Source organism: Thunnus maccoyii, chromosome 17, assembly GCF_910596095.1.
Source record: "Thunnus maccoyii chromosome 17, fThuMac1.1, whole genome shotgun sequence".
NCBI classification, from domain to species: Eukaryota; Metazoa; Chordata; class Actinopteri; order Scombriformes; family Scombridae; genus Thunnus; species Thunnus maccoyii.
In genome coordinates this window covers 26,894,296-26,915,257 of record NC_056549.1, presented here as the reverse complement: position 1 = coordinate 26,915,257, position 20,962 = coordinate 26,894,296, and the positions used below count along the sequence as shown (strand labels likewise).

Below are 20,962 nucleotides of genomic sequence, written 5' to 3'. Positions count from 1 at the left end.
TGGTTGGTCATGCAATCACTGGAGACTAAAGCGCTCCCTCTGGTAAATATATCAGATAAAGTTGTGACACTAATTTTCATTTAGTGTAAAATTGATCTAATTTACTCTTATATGCTTCTGCTCATTGCATACAGCAAATCTGAACACTGTCACATCTTGACATTGATTTGAACAGTCCCATAAAAGAGAGGTATTGGATAGCTGAGCAGAAAGGGTTAACGTAATGCCGATGATACGTACAACCTGCTGAGCTGTGCTACTTGCCAACAGTCTGATGGAGAAATGATCCCAGGCAGTGATAGGCCTCTGCTGAGGGAGGCGGATGAAATTTTAAACACCCGCGCCAGCATCTTTATGCAAAGCGGAGCGGAGGGCCTGTCAGAGGGAATCAGAGGGTGCTTGATGGCTGGAAACAGTTAAAAGGTTTTGCATAAGCGCTGCGTGGCTAATTAGCTCCACACATATGTTGACTCCCGCTGCAGGGCTGCCCATACACCTAGAGCCACCTCTGGTTCCCCCACCCTCCCCTCTCCCCGTTCTTCAACAATCCCCAGGACGTTCACACAGGCTGTCAAACCCCCGCTAACATCCTATCTGTGTCAGTGTCAGTTACAGTTGAGCAAGCTGGATAGATGCTCCCCGGCTTCTTGATATGGGTTTGGAAGGGCGTACACATAAAACATCCATGGCTGGATCTTTGATGGAAGCCGCAGCAAGGAGGACCAAGGTTGCTGCATTTCATGTCAACAAAGAGGAGCTGATCAGAGGGAGAGCTGACGAACCAGGAGGTGAATGGCGTGAGCTGGTTGTACAGCAGGGAGGTATCTCAGCAATCCCCACAGTGTTTTCATGACTCAGTCTCATCACTTACACATTACTCAGCTTCAACCTCTGTTAGCTAGCCACCTTCCTCCCTCAGTTTCCCCCCCGAGGGCCTCTGCTAGTCCAGCTATGAAATGAGATGACAAGGTTTTTTCTGTTGGGATAAGCTGTCCCTGCTTGAGCCTTGAAGAGGGGATGATGTTTGTTTACCCTGGTGTGTGTGTGTGTGTGTGTGTGTGTGTGCATAATTTGCTGATAAAATCTGGTCGTCTTATTACTCTTTCATCTGTGTGAACAAAAGAAAAGCACCCAGCATGTTTTTCTATCTCCTGTTGGATCTTGGGAAAGAGATTGTTGTTGTTCCGCTGGATGATCAGGTGTTAGTGTGCTGACGGAAACAGATTCAGATACAGATATTTAAGAGATGAGAGAGGATTTGGTTGATCTGCTTTCTGAGTTCTTAAAGGAGGCGCTTGACTTCTGCAGCTAGCTGCTCTGATCAGGAAAGGAAAACTATGCTTTAGTCTGTGAACGCTTATAACTGATTGTTTCAACTGTATATAATCTGCTAGAATCTGTGAAGTTGCACTGATAAATGTTTTTATATTAACAATAGATCAAATGACTACATGTAAAATGACAGGTGTCCACAGAGCTTTTCAGTGTCTTTCAGCTAATTGTTTAACACAAATTTCCTGTTTTAATTCATTCACCAACTGACTCATCACCCCTGTTTCCAGCAGCAGCAGGCAGCTGTTTTCAGTGATGTTCTATCTGATAAAACTGCGTGACTCAAGATGAATGCTGTTAATAAGGAATGAATGTTATAAGGATGTGTCTGCTGGATGTATATGCAACTGTTTGCTAACGCTTTTGTCATATCAACATTGTAAGATGATAACGTGCCAGTCGTGTTTACGGCTTGTTCTGCTGTTTCCAGCTGCCCAAAAAAATCAATACCGATTTTCACTATATCAAAACCTATTTTTAGGAATGCCTGTGGTGTGGCTCCAGGGATGGTAATGTCTGCTGGTTGGTAGGTCCAATACTTTGGTCCACACTGAAATATCTGTGGATAGATTGCCATTAAATTTTGTGCAGGTGTTCATGATCCCCAGAGGAGGAATTATAATAAATTGTCCAGCAGTACTCTCACACCATTATCAGGTCAAATTTTGACTGGGTTTAAATTGTGTACCTGCACACAAGGGATTTACAGGAAGAGATCCACGCATTTAAATGCCAATATTTGAAATGGAGTGTCATTTATATCAAACTTCCTGTTTACTGTTCACTCTCCTACATCCTCATCACAGCTAATGAAAGTTCCTGCTACTATTATTATTAATAGTGCTATTAATATTTTCTAATTGTTTTGGATTCTCTAGTACAGAAACTGTTATATTTTTTGTGGCTGCAGTACTTGAAGCTCTGTATTGTGAAATTCTTCTTTGTGAGTAACTTTTTGTGATTCAAACTTGCCCACAAACAGAACATGTCGCTTTATGTGGCAATTTTAGGGGGCAGTGATTATGCTAATAATTAAATCTCACCAACATGAACAGGTGACATTCATCAGACTGAAACGACTGATTTACAGCAGTTCTGTGAATCACACTTGGAACACTTGTACAAGCAAACCACACAGAAATAAGTGAGAGAGGTTTAGGATAAGGGTAATAATACATTTAGAAAGTTCAAGAAGTGTGCTGAATGTCATGCTGAGTAAATCAGACTTCCTCTGGATGTCTGGATAGAGATGTTTGCAGCTGACAAGTGAGTGTTTGAACTGATGCCCATTGTTATAGCTTCTCCTGCCTGTGCACAATGAGGAGAGGCAGCAATGCCCAGTGTCAGGGAACAGCACGTCATGGTAATAGAAGAAAATCAGATGAACTGAAGCCACGCAGCCAAGCTGCCGTGGGGAGCGCTGGGAATTGAGAGCAGACACGACAGGCGGCACTCGGAGGCCCGGGAACACTGCCTGCCTGTCTGAACACCGCCTGCCTGCCTGTCTGTCTGTCTGTCTGTCAGTCCACCTGTAGGGCTACAACCAGGCAACAGCAGCTCCCTGCTCCATCCAAAGCTGCAGGAAACAGGAGAAGCAGGCGTTAGGATCAGACTCTCCTCAGGGTGTGGGGAGCGGTGGTTCAGCAGCTGTTGGAGGCGCACAGCTGCTCCGGAGACCTCTCTCTTAGCAGGTGTTTCTACCTGATGTGATTCAGAGTTCTCCCAGAGGTGGAGAGAGCCCAGAGCCCCTCTCATCACACACACACACACACACACACACACACACACCCTCTCCAACACCTACCTTTTCACATACCCTCCGCTAACAAATCCCATTAGTGCACTTAACTCTGAGGCTAAAAACAGGCCTTCCCGCTTAATCTTGTTAGTTGTCACCATGTACGATGATGCAGGCAGAGATGTGACATGAAGCACACAGACATGTCAGCCTCAAAATAGACGAGGAACTTTGTTGGACTGAGAGGGGTGGGTTGCTCAGATGGTCTTCTGAGCTGTATTTCACAAAAGTGTAGAAACCTGAACCTGTCTCTATTTCTCCTTTTTTTCCTATAACGGTAGTTTTGAAGCACAACAAGGTATTTTTTCCGTGGATTTTTCCCCAAGGTTTTTCTTTGCACACAAACTCAACCAGCCGTCATCCTGTTGATGTAATGGACGGTGAAATGTTGAGTTTGGTTCAAACATCTTGCAAAGGCCCCTGCAGTGTTTCCCCAAATTATTCCAGACCTGTTGTCTTAGTGTAACAGTCATCTTTCATACTCAACTCGCCGGCTTTTACTGCACACATCACATTGAATTTTTTTTACCCTGAGCTTAGCCTGCCAGGCAGCACAATATAGAGACCCAAATTGTTCAGTATCGCAGTACATAAATAAATCAAACATGAAGTGATCATATGAATGAATAAATACAAAATATGTAGTATAATTATGAAATTGTGAAATAATTCAGTGTATTTTAAAGACTATTGCAGGTCATTTTTATGTTCAATATTTTCAAAATGCTATTTTTCTATTATGCTCATTCAGGTTGAAACAACAGCCAATCACATAACTGGATTTTTAATCATAAGATCATTTATTTTATAATTATTTATATTTAATCATTAGTCATTCGATTTATCTCTCTTTCTCCTTCCTACTCTGCTTTTATATGTGACAAAACTAACTGCCAGCCACCTAAATGGAAACATATACAGCCTTAAATAGTGTTACAATTTCACTCGAATATGATGTGACAAAGTTTAGCTTTAATCAATGCAGGTGGTGACTGACTGATACATGTTTTTACAGCTTGCCATAGCTGTATGTGCTCGCTGATGAGATCGTTCAGTACAACAAACCTGTACACTCAACCTGACCTGACTCTCAACCCTCAATACTACATGCTGAACTGCTGCCCGTATGTTGAAGAATACCGAAGAGGCCTGCTGGGAATTCAGGGCTCACCAGATTCGTTCATGTATGAGTCAGACAGTAGACTCAGTGCTTTTTAGCCTGTTAGCTTGTGGATACTATCGCTGCTGAGACTCACTGCTGTTTGGTTGACTGTTAGACAACTTGACTGTATTACCTGGGGTTAGGATAATACTTCTGCTCAGTACCAACACCTATTAGCATGTCCTAAGCTCTCATGGTGTGAAACATGTGCAACCCTGTAATACCTGAAAACCCCAAAAAATCTTAAGTTCAATATATTAAATCTGATCCTGGGTATACCGATGCAGCACAACACATCCCGCCACTAATTCTGTTACATAGTGTTTACGCACTAAAAATATTTGCTCTGTTCCCGACTCACATCAGTTGAAGTCTGTATGACGGACAAATGAAAGAGTCATATTCTTTTTCAGGGCTGAGTGTGGGACAGTTTTGCTCAACAGAAGGCTACGTGACTGTGCCTTAAGCTGTCTGATTATGACTATTTCCAAAAAGATGACATTTTTTAGAATATATCTTTTCTATTATGGGGGGGGTCCTTAAAAATAACTTAATGTCTTGAAGTAGTTATCTAATTTTTCATGCACATCTGTAATCAGAGTGCCAGATTATTTTAGATAACTGCAAATTTGCCTTTTTTGTGACATTACAAGACATGTTGCTGTTTCAAGTACATTTTTGGTTACTACTCAACCATGGCCTGTTTTGGGAATGTTTTATTCCCTTTTGGAATGTGTTCAAAAGCAGAGTAAAGAGGAGAGAACATTTTGATCGCAGTTTAATGTTTGAAGTGATATGTACTCAGCAGTATGTTTTCACACTTTTTAAAAGGATATATGTTGTTATTCATCTCAACCTCCCGAAGGAGTGTCTTTTTGTTTGTATTTGTGCATAGGCGCATCTATGCATGCTACACACAGGGCCTTGAGATCAAAAAGAACAAAAACCTTGTGGGATATCTCCTCCTGTTTGTCTCTCAGCTCCAAGTTTATGATTGTTGGCTTATTTTGGTGTTTGAAGGTCACACAGCAGTTGAGAGTCCTCAACATTCACTGCTTGTGTTGTACTCCTGTGCTGTCATGTCATACCTGTGCGAGAGAGCACTCACAGGCTTGTTGTTAGATTAAGTAATTAGCCATTTGTGTTTGGGGATGAAAATGAGGTTCACTGCGCGCTCAGGTTTTGCATGCGAGGTCAATTACTCTCAAAGCTGCTAATCCAGAGAGCTAATCAGGTTTGGGATTCCTCATAATTGTCTGTTTATTCGGAGAATTGGCAGCTCACTGAAACTCTCTCCTTTTACATGTTGATATTAAGGTCATGACAGCACTGTTATCATGCTGTGAGGGTTTGTAATTCACTCAAGAAATGCAATGATGAAATGTATCAAAATCACACAACTCCTGTCAAATAACACCGTAAGAAACTAACTGTGATTTTTACAGTAACTAACTGGCAGCAATTGACAAGTAAATTACTGTAAAAATAAATTACAGTAAGTTTACTGTGTTTATATTTACAGTAGCAATATTGTAACTGTAAAACACATTAATTTAATGATACTGTGTCCACAGTTACATCAGCTATATGCAACTGTGAAATAAAATGCAGTAATTTTATGTTACTGTGTATTGATAACAGCACCAGGCACTTTGCAGTAAATTAGATTACGGTTATTCATGTAATGCTGTAAACTTTCAAACCACACTTTTAAATTTCAGTAAATAAGTACAGAACCAACTCTTTTAATGACAATTATTTATTGTTAATGGTTGAACAGGAACAAACATATTTACTTATTTTCATTGTGCGCAGGGATTGTGCATACCATGTTTATAGAAATCTAATGGCCTTCTTCCATATGGCAGAAATACCCATGCTGAACAGTGAACCGCTGCAATTAAATCTGTGATGCACAGTGTAAATGGTTTTCCCTCAGACGGGACAGCAGAACAAAATAAGTTGTTTACCCTTAATGACATATTGGATGTGCACTGGTTCACACATACTGTAGTAAAAGTGCCTGTTGCCTGCTGCTCTTCGTCTACCAGCTCACTGTGGCTGTTTCCTCTTTTATCAATCCTCCTTTGCAATATTTAAAACTGACCTGCTGACCAAACAGCACAAAACATTTTGCTGTGTAGACAAATATTTACTGACTAATAGCACCAGTGCAGTCAGTTTTGACATCGAGACAAATTTAAAAACTGAAAAGTAACAGCCTGCAGTAACATTAAGAAACAAGGCCATCCTGAAGTATTTGAATTCATTTGAAAAAAAAAAAATTTCAAACTGTTTTGATCCTTTAATTTGCGCCATGAATTTGAGGGTTTTATTTGAAAGTATTACATAATAATCTTTAAATTAGTGATTTTCTTTACAATAGGGAAAGCTGCTACCTACTACTGTAACATAATGGTTACTGCAGTAGTATGAATATTACTGTGATTTTCTAGAGTAGCTTAATGTTTACTGTGATTTTCTACAGTAGCGTGATGTTTACTGTGATTTGTTTACAGTACAGTAAGACTTTAAGTCCATTCTAAAGACTGGTCTTAACAAAGACCGACTTAAAACAGAACCAGGCCTTGTAAAAACCAGTTGGTGCAACCCATCCTAGAAGTCCCAAACTCAGCTTCACGATTCATACTCCCTCCAACTCTGAACTAAACTAGGTAACTCCTGAATGTAGGTGTACTTGAAGGTAATGTTAGCAAGCCACTTAAGAACACATAACATGTGAATTAGACAACTTTGGAATTACCATGAGTTGCATTTCTCCTTACAAATTCATGCATTACTGTCCAACACTGGTTGGACAGTAATGCATGAATTTTAAACATGTTAAAATTTGAAATTCAGTAATTACATTACAGTTACTAATCCAGTAACACTGCATTACCTGGACAGTGTAGGGGAGGAACTGTTTGCTATCTTACCGGCAGTTTGATGGACGAGGGGATGCTGATAGCCACCACCAGAAGAGGAGAAATGTGTCTCCAGGTAATTCCAAAGTTGTCCCATTTACATGTGTCTTCTTAGCTGACTTGCTAACATTAACCACAGTGAAGGCTTCATCCAAGAATCATTGGGTTTAGTAACGTAACTTTAAACAAGTAATGTAACTAAAAACTCTGTTGACTAGTTAAAGTAATGTAATTAATTTTTGAATTAGTAATATGCATAAATGATTGCACTTTTCAAGTAACTTTCCCAACAGTGTTGATTAGTTATGTGACTACGCTTACAAGAAAAATCATAAATAAGCAGGTACTCGCACTTTGTATTTTTAAATGAGACACTTAAAAGGTCTCATCAGAAATTGGCACACCAAAGTTCAACCACATCTCGCAAAGTAGGTGGTGCTTGTTACGACTCAGAGGTCGCTGACATAGTGGCAACTTATATGGCTAGTTTGCGAGCTCACTGCTAACACGCCTCACCAGCTAGAAACATGCTAGCAGCAGTATTTAAACTGATTTCCAAGCAACGTATGTACATAAACCGTAGTATATGGGAGAAAAGCTATTTAATTTTGATGAATCACAAACACTCTTAAGTGTAGGTAAAATTTAGTTTCAGGTATGGGAAGATAAAAAAAATCAAGTAAAGGTATTACATGCCAGTTTATTATAGCTGGTGGACATACCGTATAGGAGATGCACATGTGCACATTCATACATGATCTTGTGTATATTTATTACCTAGATGCTTCTTATAAAATAAACAATGGAGGATAAGACAAGTAACGCGTAGAGTTGGAGACAAAAGGATCTGAGGCGACAGCTGCTAAATAATGTAGGTGCAATGTCACAAAATGGACGCCTGGTTCAGAGGACTGGGGTGGAGGTCGGAGGAGGGTGGAGCTCTAAGCTGAACAGCAGAATCATTCCCTTGTGCATAAGCAAAGATCAATAACAATAATAAAGCACATAGTAGTGAATTATTCATCAATGCTCTACCCTCTCTGTCTCCCCTTCTCTCTTATTCCTCTACAATATCCTCAGCTGACTCAACTCCAGCATTAAGAGCTATACTGCTTTGAGGATTTATTTTCACTAACAAAGAGCCAAATGCATATTATTAGTTGTTGTTTTTTTTTTTTGGACATGTAAATGCCTTTGATGAATAGATAACGTCATCTTTGATTGCAGACAATCTTTGGAGTCTGCACCAGTTCTGTCAGAGTATAATATTTTTAAGGCTGTGTGAAGTAGACTCAAATAAAATATGAGGTCTCCATCAGCCAACTGCATACACTGTCCCAAAAATATCAACAATTTAAGGGAAAATTCTGGTTTCTGGTCATTTTCATCATGTGATGATGATGATGATGACATACCACCTGATCAGAGCTGATGGAGAGTCAGCTTAGATCCACTTGGGTATTAGACATAATGACACAAAACTCCTCTCAAAAGAACAGGGCCCTACCCAACCCGATTACCCAACTCATATAATTTGATCAGGTCCCGGGTCTGGTCTCAGTTTCTCATAACCAAGTGGACCTGGAGAGCTCTAGATCCGAGCTGTGTAAGGTTAATCATATGTACTGTATATGTATCTCTATCTATATTTTTTTTCTTCTACTTTTCTCTTTTGATATGTATCTCCTAATGAGTAAATTATTAGAGTGTGGGATAGCCTTATTGTGCATTTTGTACTCTGACATGATTATATCTGTCCAGAAACACAGGAAGGAACTGGATCAAATAGGAACATCATATTTTTCTTGCTTCAAAGTATTCCTATGGAAATGAAACCTGTTTTTCATATTTTTTGTTGATCATGTCCTTTCCCCAGTGATCCTCTCCCATCTTTTTGGAGAAAAAGCAACAGCCCAGTGATAAGCAAGAAAGCAACAGCAAAACTTCAGTGAGTTATGTGAAGTGTAGAAAATGGCATTGATCTGACTTGATAGATATAGGCTTGAGCCCCCACTAAGGTTTTCCTGTCACACCGCCCAGCTGTTATCACCACTGCACCTGTTCATGACTGAGTCCCCAGACCAGACCCAGTTTATAGTATATATGTGTGTGGGATTGGTCCTCTTTGCTATTTCAGCAACAGTCTTTTCAGTAATACAATGAATGAACAGAATAGGAAAGAAGCTAATGAGCGCTCAGCTGCAGTGATCTATTTTTACCAGTGCCCTCGTGTACTCCTCTAGAAATGAGCAGTGCAGATTATTAGCACAGCACAGCAAGTGTCTTAATAACTTAACAGGTTTTTGTGCAGTGTCACTGTAAATATCCACTTTTTTTATCAAGCTCATATATTCCACGTTCCAATATTTGGAAACTAATTATAGTCGTTATCAGCACTGTAAACAGCAACGCTTTTCAGCGTTTTAATTACACACAAAAAAGGCCAGTCAGCATTTCTCTAATCGCTGAGTGTTTTTTTTTTTTTTTTTTGTTAGGGTTTCTGCTGTGTTCCTTCTCGGCCCATTAGCCCAGAAGGCTGTGAGCTCATGTATGACTGATCACTCATGACATATGTCGGTCAAAATTTTGCGAGGGGAAAATGAAAATATCCGCTTTTCATTTCATCCCTCTTTTGCATGTTGTAAATGCACAGGAAGGTTTGGTGATCTCAGACGCACCAAGGTCAGGAGCTGAGATGAGAAAAAAAATGAGAGGAGGAGGATCTCGTGTTGTTGTGGACTAGAATATTAAGGTGTTAGGATGGGCATTTCTGCCTTAAAATGCACTGAAATCGCTAAAGAGACACTTCATAACTTAATTCTGCTAGCTTGTAGTCATTATTGTAATTTTACAAATTACTACGTAACATACACTAGTTCTACAGACTGTAGAACTGGGTGGATAAAAGCAGTGTAAAAATACAGTGTTATTGGGCTTAATTGGTTAATCAAGGGCTGTCAGATCAGTTCATGCAGTAAATTCTTCTTCTTCAATTCAAAGCCACATGCCAGATTACATAATTACTAATGACATTGTGATCCACTGACTTTTTGTGTATTGCCACAAGAGTAGTGTTTCCATTAACCTATTTTTTGTGCATTTTGAAGTATTGCATTTAAAAAGCTTAATGGAAACAGCAAAATTTAAAAAACTTCCTCAATTTCACAAAAAAAGTTTTTAGAAATAGAGTTTATGTGCAAAATGGGAAACACATTTGTCGTATAAATAATGATGTAGTGAACGTTTAACTCACATGATCACTGATCAGCTGTTTCCGCTCTCGGTGTCTTCCGGCCTCTCCAGATAGCATGAAGCCTGGCCAATACTAAACCCAACATGAAAGTATAAGGACAACTTGCCCAATTTTTGCAACATTTCAAAAGTTTGCTTAAAATTCTCTTGTGAATCTAATGGAAACACAGCTAATGAAGTCAAATTTCCCCCTTGACCAACACTTCCATGACATGCTATCCTAAAAGATAATGACCATATTTTTCAAATTTTGCTATGGACATTCAGGGTCAGGTCTGCTGGGACACCATGTGACCCTTTTCTAGCACCAAAATCAGTCCAAAAATTTCCACTTTAAAGGGGAACTTCAGTGCTTTTACACATCAGTGTGTGTTTACAGTATTGGGGAGCACTACAGCAAATGTGAAAAAGTAGTGTAAAGTCTTTTGAGTCTCCAGACGGAGCTGTGTGAAAATAAATTTGAAAATAAAAATATCTGGGACTGAGGAGTTAGAAAGAAGTGAGGTTAGCAGACCTCTGTAGCTGCTCCTCACCTCTTCCCGAATCTCTGACCAGACTTGAGTCGTGTTGTGTTGTGGGTAATGTGCCAGGTTTTGACAAGGAAGAATACATGGAATAAAAAAAACAATATCTCAGTATAATAGGAGTGCAATGCTAAAACAGTGGAGTACTTTCCAAAATAAATACCAAACCCTACAGTCATGGTCCACATAGGATGAATCCTTTCCATTTTGGACCTTGCATGTGCAGTGGCTCTCAAACTTTGGAAATGAATTTCATGTCATGTTTCATGTTCAATTTCATGCCCCCTCAACCCCTGTTAGCTTTTCGTCAAGTGCAACCAGGTTCAAATGTGTAAATATCACATTCTTCAGCAGATTACAATGAAGTTTGCATGGCACCACTTTCTTCCTCTCATCTGACTACTGGAAATAAAGCAAATAAGTGCAGTGCTCAAAATATTAAACCAATTACCTTTCCTCTAACATAACTCTCAGGACAAAGTTAACATTCTGACCCACTACTGATAAGGCTGTACAGTACTGTAAAATCATTAGTGTTGTTCTGTTACTTTAGAACATTGGAACCTCCAGAGGTTGCTATCACAATGTTAGTTTTTTAGTCCATAAACTAGCTCTAGCTCAATCATAGCTCTCTTGCAAATCACTTACGTTCATGACAGCTTCCCCTGCAGTCGTTTAAACTGTATCTTCACTAGAAAATTTTCTCCAAACAGTGAGAAACTTTTCAAGTGCTATTTGATTTTTTCTGATCAAGCACCTTGTGCCCTGCAGGGAGAATTCTGCCCAAGATTGTTACAGACAGAGCACTTGAATGTAAAGCATCTGCAGACAAGTTTTATTTCCCTTGCCAAGGACCTATATGCTCACTGCATCATGCCTGGCGTTTGTGAAAAAGATTGTCACTATTTTGTCTTTTCTCTCTGAGCAATGCTACTTCCCCCTGGTTGTTGGATCAAAACATCCCTCAGTCTTGAAGCCCTACAAGGAGAAAACAGCAGAGTTTATTTAGGTCATGCTGTATGAGAATCTGCTTTATAGAACTTCTACGCTTTCCTTTCAGGAGTGATCTTTCCTGGCAGAAGCAGAGGTGTCGTTTCAGAAGTGAGCAGCACAACAGTTTTTTTTGTTTGTTTGTTTGTTTTTTTCACAGCATTGTAGATTTGAATGGTCCTGTCATTTTTACATCAACATCCACGGGAGAAAGTGAATATAATTTTTTGTGGTGTGTGGTACAGTTAAATATGTAGCCAGTGCCCCTGTTAATTCGCTTACCTCTTTAAACAAAAGTAGAGGCTTTGGCCTTGTGCATAGGTTATGAAAATAACTGCTTCATAATTGATAATTGTGTACAGGCCACCTCCTGTGCTCACAGCCAAGCACAGCTGTTCTGGCTGTACCTCCTTGACTGGGCTAACAATTAATTTCTGTGTATGCTTATAAATAAGTCAGGAAAAATGTGCAGCAAGTGGTACTCTCTATTCATTAGTGCGACAGAATAGTTTCTGGTGAGAGCTGCCATGAATCTCTGTAGGTCAAAGACTCTATGTCTGAACACTCCAAAAGAGTTTCCAGTGATTGTCCAATAATAGTTTAGCTACCATAATTAGGCACAGCAGGTCTGGCAAACTCTACTTTCTCTTCATGCCCAAAGCTTAATGAATGAGCCTCTTGAATGATGCTCGGTATCTAAAGCATTTGGAGAGTCAAGCCTTTTATTTATCGCCTTTCCAGAACCAATTATAGGCCTACAAGTGCAAAAATGTAAATAATGGAATAAACAGTGTGTTTGTCAGCTTTAATATAAGCTGCTAACATTAGCATGCCTGGCTAACTACACTGTTTATTGTAATTTTGTAGGTTTTACCCTAAACCTAACCCCCAAAGGGCTGCTGGGGTTTCCAGCAAACTCAGGAGCTAATGTTGATTAGCTAGCTAGCTACAGTTGATAAATTCAACTTATCAGCAACAGTTGTCTTGTTAGCTTGCAAAATGTACAGTTGCAGATTAAAAATTATAAACTTTCTTTTGGTCCTATTGTTAAAAAGATCCATTGTTATCATTGTAAACTGCATATATGTGCTAGATTGGAAAACTTGAGGTGTAGCAACTGTAACTTATGTGGGGATTAGTGAGTCAATTATGACATAATGGCTAAAACATAGTATAATGATCATACTGTATAACATATAACAAGTGGAGAGGTCAGCAAACTCACTCAGTAATATCAGTTGTACAACAATTTCTATCAATCTTTGCTAGAGCGTCAAACTTTAGCTAACATTTAGCTGCCACCATTAGCTACTGGTCATTAGGGTGGATGCTTCATTTATGGAAGAATCTGGAAGAAAGTTATATTTTCTTTGAAAAGTTTAGATTTTAAAAGTGAAAAATAGGGGCATCATGCCACATAGCCTTATGTGAGCACAGTGTCCCTGCCAGGGAACTGTTGAATATCAATCCTCTGTCTCCTTGTTTACTATCTCCTCTCTACAGTACTCCTCTGAATAAAGACACCCTGAAAAACTCAACGCAACAAATAAAAACAAACAGCAAACAAACAGCTAGTCGGAAGATGTAGTAGTCTCAATTGTTTTTCAGTGTTTTACAGTGCAACAGTTCCTGTTTTGGAGATTTTCTTGAAATAAATGGCACACTGAAAAAAGGTGGATTACTTTAGGCTACTATCCAGATAGTGTCTCTTGCCACTAAAAATATTGAACAGACTTTATTTCCATTGGAAACAATTGAATTTATAGCTCCCACTTGTTTCAGAGATACAGCCTGTAATGAAAAACATTTCTTTTCTAAATGGGACTCCACAAACACAGGGCTGGCCCCTGGCTAACTGGCTTTATTCTTCTGCTTTGTCAGACTGACGAAATTGCAATTGCTCTGCTGGTCTCCCTTCAGAAGTCACCACAAGGCAATATGACTGAAATGTTTTCCAGTCACACCGGGGTCAAAGCTCTCTCCACTTGTTTATAAGATGCTGGAGAGGATCTCCTCTATCAGTAATGGTAGGCAGTTTAAAAGGCTGGATTAGAGTGCAGTTGGCCCTTTTGTAATAGGGCTACGAATTCTGTATGGATCTGTTATTCCATAATGTGATTTACCCAGTCACACTATGGTAAGCTTGCAAATGCAGGAAGTACTGCAGGTATCGATCTGCAAAAAACTGAAGATAGTCTTTTCTTTAATTACAATGAGACAGACATTTCTGTGCTCCATCTGTATAAAAGGATGCAGTGCCCTCTTTTGGGTGGACAGATGAATTCTTTCATTTTTCTTCACAAGAGTCATCAACATAATGTGACAATTCGTACACATTTTCCCCTGTAAGTCCTCATATGTATTTGTTGCGTCTATATTTTTGGCAATTAAGATTTTGAAGTCCATTCTTTCATTGAGATCAAGAAGAAAACAAAACAAGAATGCTCCAAGGAGTAGGACTGGGAAATAACAGATGGGGTTGAAAGAGAATGAGTTTCGATAATATTATAACCCCTCTGAGAACTGCTTTTTATTCTCTGTACATTAAAAATTATATTAAGCATTCTTGGTTTTTGTTATTGTTGTTGTTCTTTTCTCTGCTTATGGTGATTGTGATTCTTCCTCCAGTTCTAACTTAACTGTAATTTTAAGGTCTATGTAACATTAAAGCTACGCCAATCAATATCTTTATATTAACAACTGATAAAATGATTATGTGTAATGTGTAAGTTGTAGCTCCTTTGTTAACATGTTCACCATAACAACTTCATAAGGTGATAATATGTCAGTGTGGTGTTTATAGCTTGTGGCACTGTCCAAGTCCAAGAATTGTGGTTAAAGAATTAGGTACATGCCTTTATGGGTTTTTTTTCTTCTCAAGTGCACAAAATTCAGTGTTATTTTGATGTATTTTTTTATTTTAAAACTGCATTGATTTATATTTTATGTACACTTGGGGGCAATGGGCTAAGCTGTAAACACAACATTTATGTAATTATCATCTAAAAGTTGTTGTCCCTATCGTGTTAGAAAACAACTGCCTACACAGAGCAACACTAGCATTATAGCATTATTCAGTACACTTTTTGTTGTTCATACTCCCTATACTCCTGAGAAAGAATATCTCCTTTCTCTTTAGCTGCTAAATGCTCCACTATGTTGCAAACTTTGTCTGTCTGCTGTTTGATGCTGGGCAGGTAATGTTCTGTAGGTTTATCAGAGCTTATATGCTAAAATCAGAAGCTTGCTGCAGCTGGAAACAAGGTTGGTGAGAGCCATGAGAGTCAACCAAAACAGTACAGTTGTGGTTTGGGTGATAACTCTCTGTAGGTTTGTCACTATGAGTGACACCTTATGCATTACATATAGTCATTTGTCCTGTTGTTCATATAGAAATATTGATTAGTGCAGCTCTAACTTGTGCAAGAACACCCAGCTCCCACCTCAGCATTGACAGAGTTGGACTGTTGACCAACAGTCATTTATTTAAACACTGGTTTTTGGCCACATATCATACATTCCAGTTTCAAACCTCACAGTATAAGGGCTGCCTGTACAATAGATGGAGTCTGACTCTGGAGTTGGCAGAAATAAATAAATACATTTTATAAAGTGGTGGTTGGTGGGTGAGCATTTTCTCTAATGGCACTGCAGCACTTTTCAGGCGTGTGTGAGTGTGGCTTAATCACTTGTAAGACTTGATTGAGTGTGTGTTAATAAACATCCCCTGGTGATTAGTGGTTTATGTGCTCGGCTCTCCGCAGGCTGAAGACGCAGTCCTGAAGATTGATGGAGGGCCATGCTATTCAAACAGCAGGCATTGCTGAGACAGAAGCTCTTCGTTCTGGGCAGCCTTGCAATCGGAAGTGTCCTCTATCTTGTGGCCAGGGTTGGGACCTTGGATAGGTAAGTTATCACTGTCACTGTCTGAGAAATACTTTGATTTAAATGAATGTAAGTAATGATCTGTGATGTCTTTTTTCATAATTTATTTTTAGTCTTCATACTCTGTGTCACTGATAATGTAGATATTAGTGCTGCTCCAAACAAATGAAACCTGGCAAATTTTGGGTCAAGACGTGATGTTTTTACAGTTTTGGCAGCAACAGGCAAAGAGACACTTTTGCTCTCAATTGTTCTGTCAGGCAGTGCTTCCTACCTGCAAGGTTAGGTTCTTCCAGTTTTCGCAAATGAGGCCAAATTTTCACATAACACGGAAAAATCACTGCCTGCAAGGCACAACTCAGGGAAGGAAACTCAGAGTTGGTTTGGAAAGGAGTGCATCAAACTGCACAGGTGTTCTTAAGGAAGAGTTTCATTTTCTAGCAAAGAACATGTTTTCTTTATATCAGACACTACAAAAAATTATAACCTTTATTTCATAGAATATCCATGAAGTTCTCTTTTTTTATCATTACAAAGATTCTATTATAATTATGATGATGGTGATTATTATTAATTTATGTTTTAGGGTATTACGGTTAGGGCACATTTTTGGGGGTATAGTTACAATATATTATTTTGATCAAAGGAATAGTTTGACATTTTGGGAGCAGGGTTAATTGTTTTCTTGCCAAGAATGAGACGATCAATAAGTGGTATTGATCTTCTCATCTAACTCTCAGCAAGAAAGCGAATAAACGCATTTACCAAAGTATTAATCTATTCCTTTAAGGTTTGGGGAAAGATTTTGGTTATTGTTTATCTCTCTGTACTTTACAAAAAACAATGTCATTGAGGTCCACTCCTTTACTGCAAAAAATGATCAGCTTATCTTTAGTCACTTTTGTCTATTGAAATATTAAAGCTTTATTTTTCTGAAACAAGTGAAAAAATATCTGGCAGTGACAGTGTTTTCTTCTATTCCAATAGAAATCAGCTTGTTTCTTTCTAGTGTTAATGTCATTTTCCTTGATCTGCTGTGCGGTCTTTCAAGATACTGACAGTTATTACCTCAAAAATATTGAAACAACATGATTTGAACTGGAAATAGGCTGAAATAGTTTGACGGCACTGGACATTTTATCTTGATAAGACTTTCAGGATTTAATAATAGACAAACATAATTTGATAAGTTGGATAGTTTTGTGTACACTGCAACCCATGCAATCAGGCTGCATTATTGGTATTGACAATAATAGTCATTGTGGCTGAACAGGCAAAGTATACAACACAAGTACAAAAACGGACTTGAGTTAACAAGGCAAAAGACGTGTGTTCAGCACTTTTTGAGTGTGTAGCCCCATGGTGTTTAACAAAATTAGGAAGGAATGCACTTTAACCAGTCCAGCATCTTTATAATAAAGAAGTTATTATAGAGAAATATATTGAGACTGTCTCTTTTTTTCTTTCAGGCTACAGCCCATTTGCCCCATCGAGAGCAGACTGCCCCCCCCTGAGCCAGAGCAAATCCCTCTCCGCACCCTACAATTCAAGCGTGGCCTGCTCCATGAACTACGCAAGGGCAATGCCACCAAAGAGCAAATCCGCCTGCACAACCTGGTCCAGCAGCTGCCTCGGGCCATTATCATTGGGGTGCGCAAGGGGGGCACACGCGCCCTGCTGGAGATGCTCAACCTGCATCCGGCAGTGGTCAAGGCCTCGCAAGAGATCCACTTCTTTGACAATGACCAAAACTACGCCCGGGGCATCGACTGGTACAGGGAGAAAATGCCTTTCTCCTTCCCTCATCAGATCACCATTGAGAAGAGCCCTGCTTACTTCATCACAGAGGAGGTCCCTGAACGCATTTTCAAGATGAACTCCTCCATCAAGCTGCTGATCATCGTCCGCGAGCCCACGACCAGAGCTGTGTCTGACTACACGCAAGTGCTGGAGGGTAAAGAGCGCAAAAACAAAACCTACCACAAATTTGAAAAGCTGGCCATCGACAGCAACACCTGCGAGGTGAACACAAAGTACAAAGCAGTCCGCACCAGCATCTACACCAAACACTTGGAGCGCTGGCTGAAGTACTTTCCTGTGGAGCAGTTCCACATTGTAGATGGGGATCGCCTCATCACAGACCCGCTGCCAGAGCTGCAGCTTGTCGAGCGCTTCCTCAACCTCCCCTCTAGGATCAGTCAGTACAACCTGTACTTCAATGCCACCAGGGGATTTTACTGTCTGCGATTTAACATTGTCTTCAACAAGTGCCTGGCAGGCAGCAAGGGCCGTATCCATCCAGAGGTGGACCCATCAGTAGTGACTAAACTACAGAAATTCTTTCATCCCTTCAATCAGAAGTTTTACCAGATCACTGGTAGGACATTCAACTGGCCATGATGAGCTTTGAACTCCTACGAGATTCTGTGGATTGGTGTTTTTTTTAAAATGCCAAGCTACGAGATCTCGAAAGATATTAATAGCACTTTGATTGAATTTAAATACAAGAATGACAGTGTGACCAAATATAAAAGAAAGTTGATGTTAGTTTGTTTTTACGTGTGAAATTAACACAAAGTAGTTTGATGGTTTGACTAAAGGATTGAGTTCAAAGCACTTGATCTTGCAAATGAATTCACTTGTCTGTCATTGTTCCCCGTGAAGAAAAAGCCCAGTGCTGAACTGTGTGATTAACTGAAGAGATTATTTTTGTTTCTTTTTAAAAGACTATCAAACACCAACATTCATGCTGTTAAGATAAGCTTTAAGTGTGATGCTTTTTCATGATTAAACATCTTAAAAGATGACAAAATGACATCTGATAAACAACAAAATTGTTCATTTGTTCTTCATCACGCTGTTTATTTGACCAAAACTGCATGTGCAATCAAAACGCCATCTAACATTGTAGGCTCTTCTCTTAGTCATCTTTTGTTTATTGTTATTTGAAACCGTTGCAGGGTTTTTTCCCCACCATATCTTATTTTCAATTCATGCTGTGATTAATCCATTAGAAGATGACCTCCTTTAATTCTCAATACAACACCCAGCCTGAAAAACAGAACAGGCTCCTCAGAATATGATCTTTTGTTTCAAGCTTAAATCAAACCATATCCGAAACTTTCAAAGCATTTAAGACTCAAGATTGTGTTTTATTGTAAGTACGTTGTTTCTTCCCACCTTCAGCTTTTACATTGGTTTGTGAAACACCTGGCAAAAAGCCATAGTATTAAAAAAAAAGTAATCTGATGATGATGATCATCAGAAGGTCTGATGATTCTCGTCAACCAACTGTTTATTCTATGATGATAAGCGAAATTTGTCTGTTTCTGTGCAAATAGTCATTCTGTATCATAAGTGTGTTGTTAAAAAAGGTTAAATTAAAAGAACATGAAAACATTTGTCAGCTGGTTTTGATTGTCATGTCTCCATAAGCAGAAGCAGCCCCTGGCATAGGCCACATATGCGGTCGCCTATAGGATGCCAAATAAGGGAGGTGGCGCAAAATGAGTAGGATTTGGTTTTTCTCGCACTGACAGGAAACTTGTTTACAGCTTTTGGAAATACTTGGTTTCCCTTTGCATTTTTCCTCTTTTTTCCCATTGACTTGCATGGGTTTTCATCTGGTTTGATTTTTAAAGCCTTACTGGTTGGTCAGTTTTCTCCTGACAGCCACCAAACTTCATGTGCTTCAGGCAATGCCACCAAACACTAGAATAGAAAACAATAGAATGGTGCCTTGACCCCCACTTGCCTTTTTGTCTGGAGGACTGGGAGGACATTGTCTGCATTAGAGGTACCATTGTTACACTTCCTTTTAGTGTGAGTTCATTTTTGAAGTTGTAGGACTGGAGGCACTATTGCTGCACCTTTTTGGAGGCTCCAATCTAAAATTTTGCCAAGGACACCAACATAGTCAGGGCCGGCCCTTACAATTCATCCTAGTGGGGGCATGAATGTGTATTCAAAATTTCATGGCAATCCATTTCATTGTATTCTCATATATTTCAGTCTGGACCAAAGTGGTGGAAGGTGAATAACAGACTGAACATGCATAGAGCCATACCGCTAGCATGGTCATTTGACAGCAGGTAAATAATGATTCTGTCCAGACATTGTACCTTTACATATACATATGCAAGCAGAGAAAGGTTTGTATATTTTGTTTAACAATAACCGCAAATGAGGCAAAAATTTAGCAGCAGCGTGACATGGCAGCATGTATGGAACAAGGAAACTACTCTTTGAACTGGAGGCTTGAGTTCAAATCCTGATCCATGCATCTAGCTTGTCCAAGGCTGAATTACCAGCTGGGTGAGGTGGACAACAGCCAAGGGCACCAAACCCTCAGGGGCCACAAAGGCCTTTAGGTTTCTATGTATTCATCCCCAGCATGGCAGTAAAAAATGTGAACATTTGTTTAGTAATCTGCACCATTATAGCGCACTATAAGTTGAAATTTTTAGGACCTAAAGGCTCCTGCATTTTTACCTAATTTTAACCTATTTCTTCAGTTGATTTTGTGCTTATATTGTTCTTATTCCTAAATACATGTGTGTTTAATAAAATGATTAAATAGAAATTGATTGAAAACTTGGGGCAGTGTAGTGTTTTCAGTATAGGAATAGAGGTTGGTTTCTGGGCCTCAAGACAAAATATTCTGTCATTTGCAGTCTGCGGTGTGCACCGTACCTGATGTGGCTTCAGGATAGAGACATATTGTAGAGACTGGGAGGAACAGGTGCAGGAGTAATGCCCTACCTGCTTTGGGACCTTTGATTGGAACCTAACCCTAAACTCCGATCCCCCCCAGAATTTCTACTCAAGCATCAAGTGAAGATCATATGTGACCTTACACATGAGGCAAGTTCTATTATTAACAGCTGCCTGCTTTCAAGCAGACTTGTGAGATTTTTACACATTGGCTACAGTGTTTTCCAACTTGTTGTGGAAGAGTGTGCTGACATCTAGTGTTGTATGCCTGTACACAACGGCAACAAATAAAGCCCTTGTGTACTCATGCCTTAGTTTTGAGAAAGGGAAAGAGAGTTAATTACTTGTGCACAAACGATGGAAAGCATGTTTTGATACT

At 39.5% G+C, this 20,962-nt stretch overlaps 1 protein-coding gene across 4 annotated transcripts in view; it reads left to right on the top strand.

Moving 5' to 3' along the window:
- Positions 1-19,272, top strand: part of LOC121881850 (heparan sulfate glucosamine 3-O-sulfotransferase 5) — a 127,187-nt gene extending 107,915 nt beyond the window's left edge. For all 4 annotated transcript variants that reach the window (XM_042389597.1, XM_042389596.1, XM_042389595.1 and 1 more), the window contains exons 3-4: positions 15,750-15,891; positions 17,340-19,272. In XM_042389597.1, coding sequence (XP_042245531.1) covers positions 15,785-15,891; positions 17,340-18,270 — 1,038 coding nt within the window. In that variant the 5' untranslated portion in view covers positions 15,750-15,784 and the 3' untranslated portion in view covers positions 18,271-19,272. The remainder of the gene's footprint in view (positions 1-15,749; positions 15,892-17,339) is intronic.
- Positions 19,273-20,962: the final 1,690 nt, after the last annotated feature.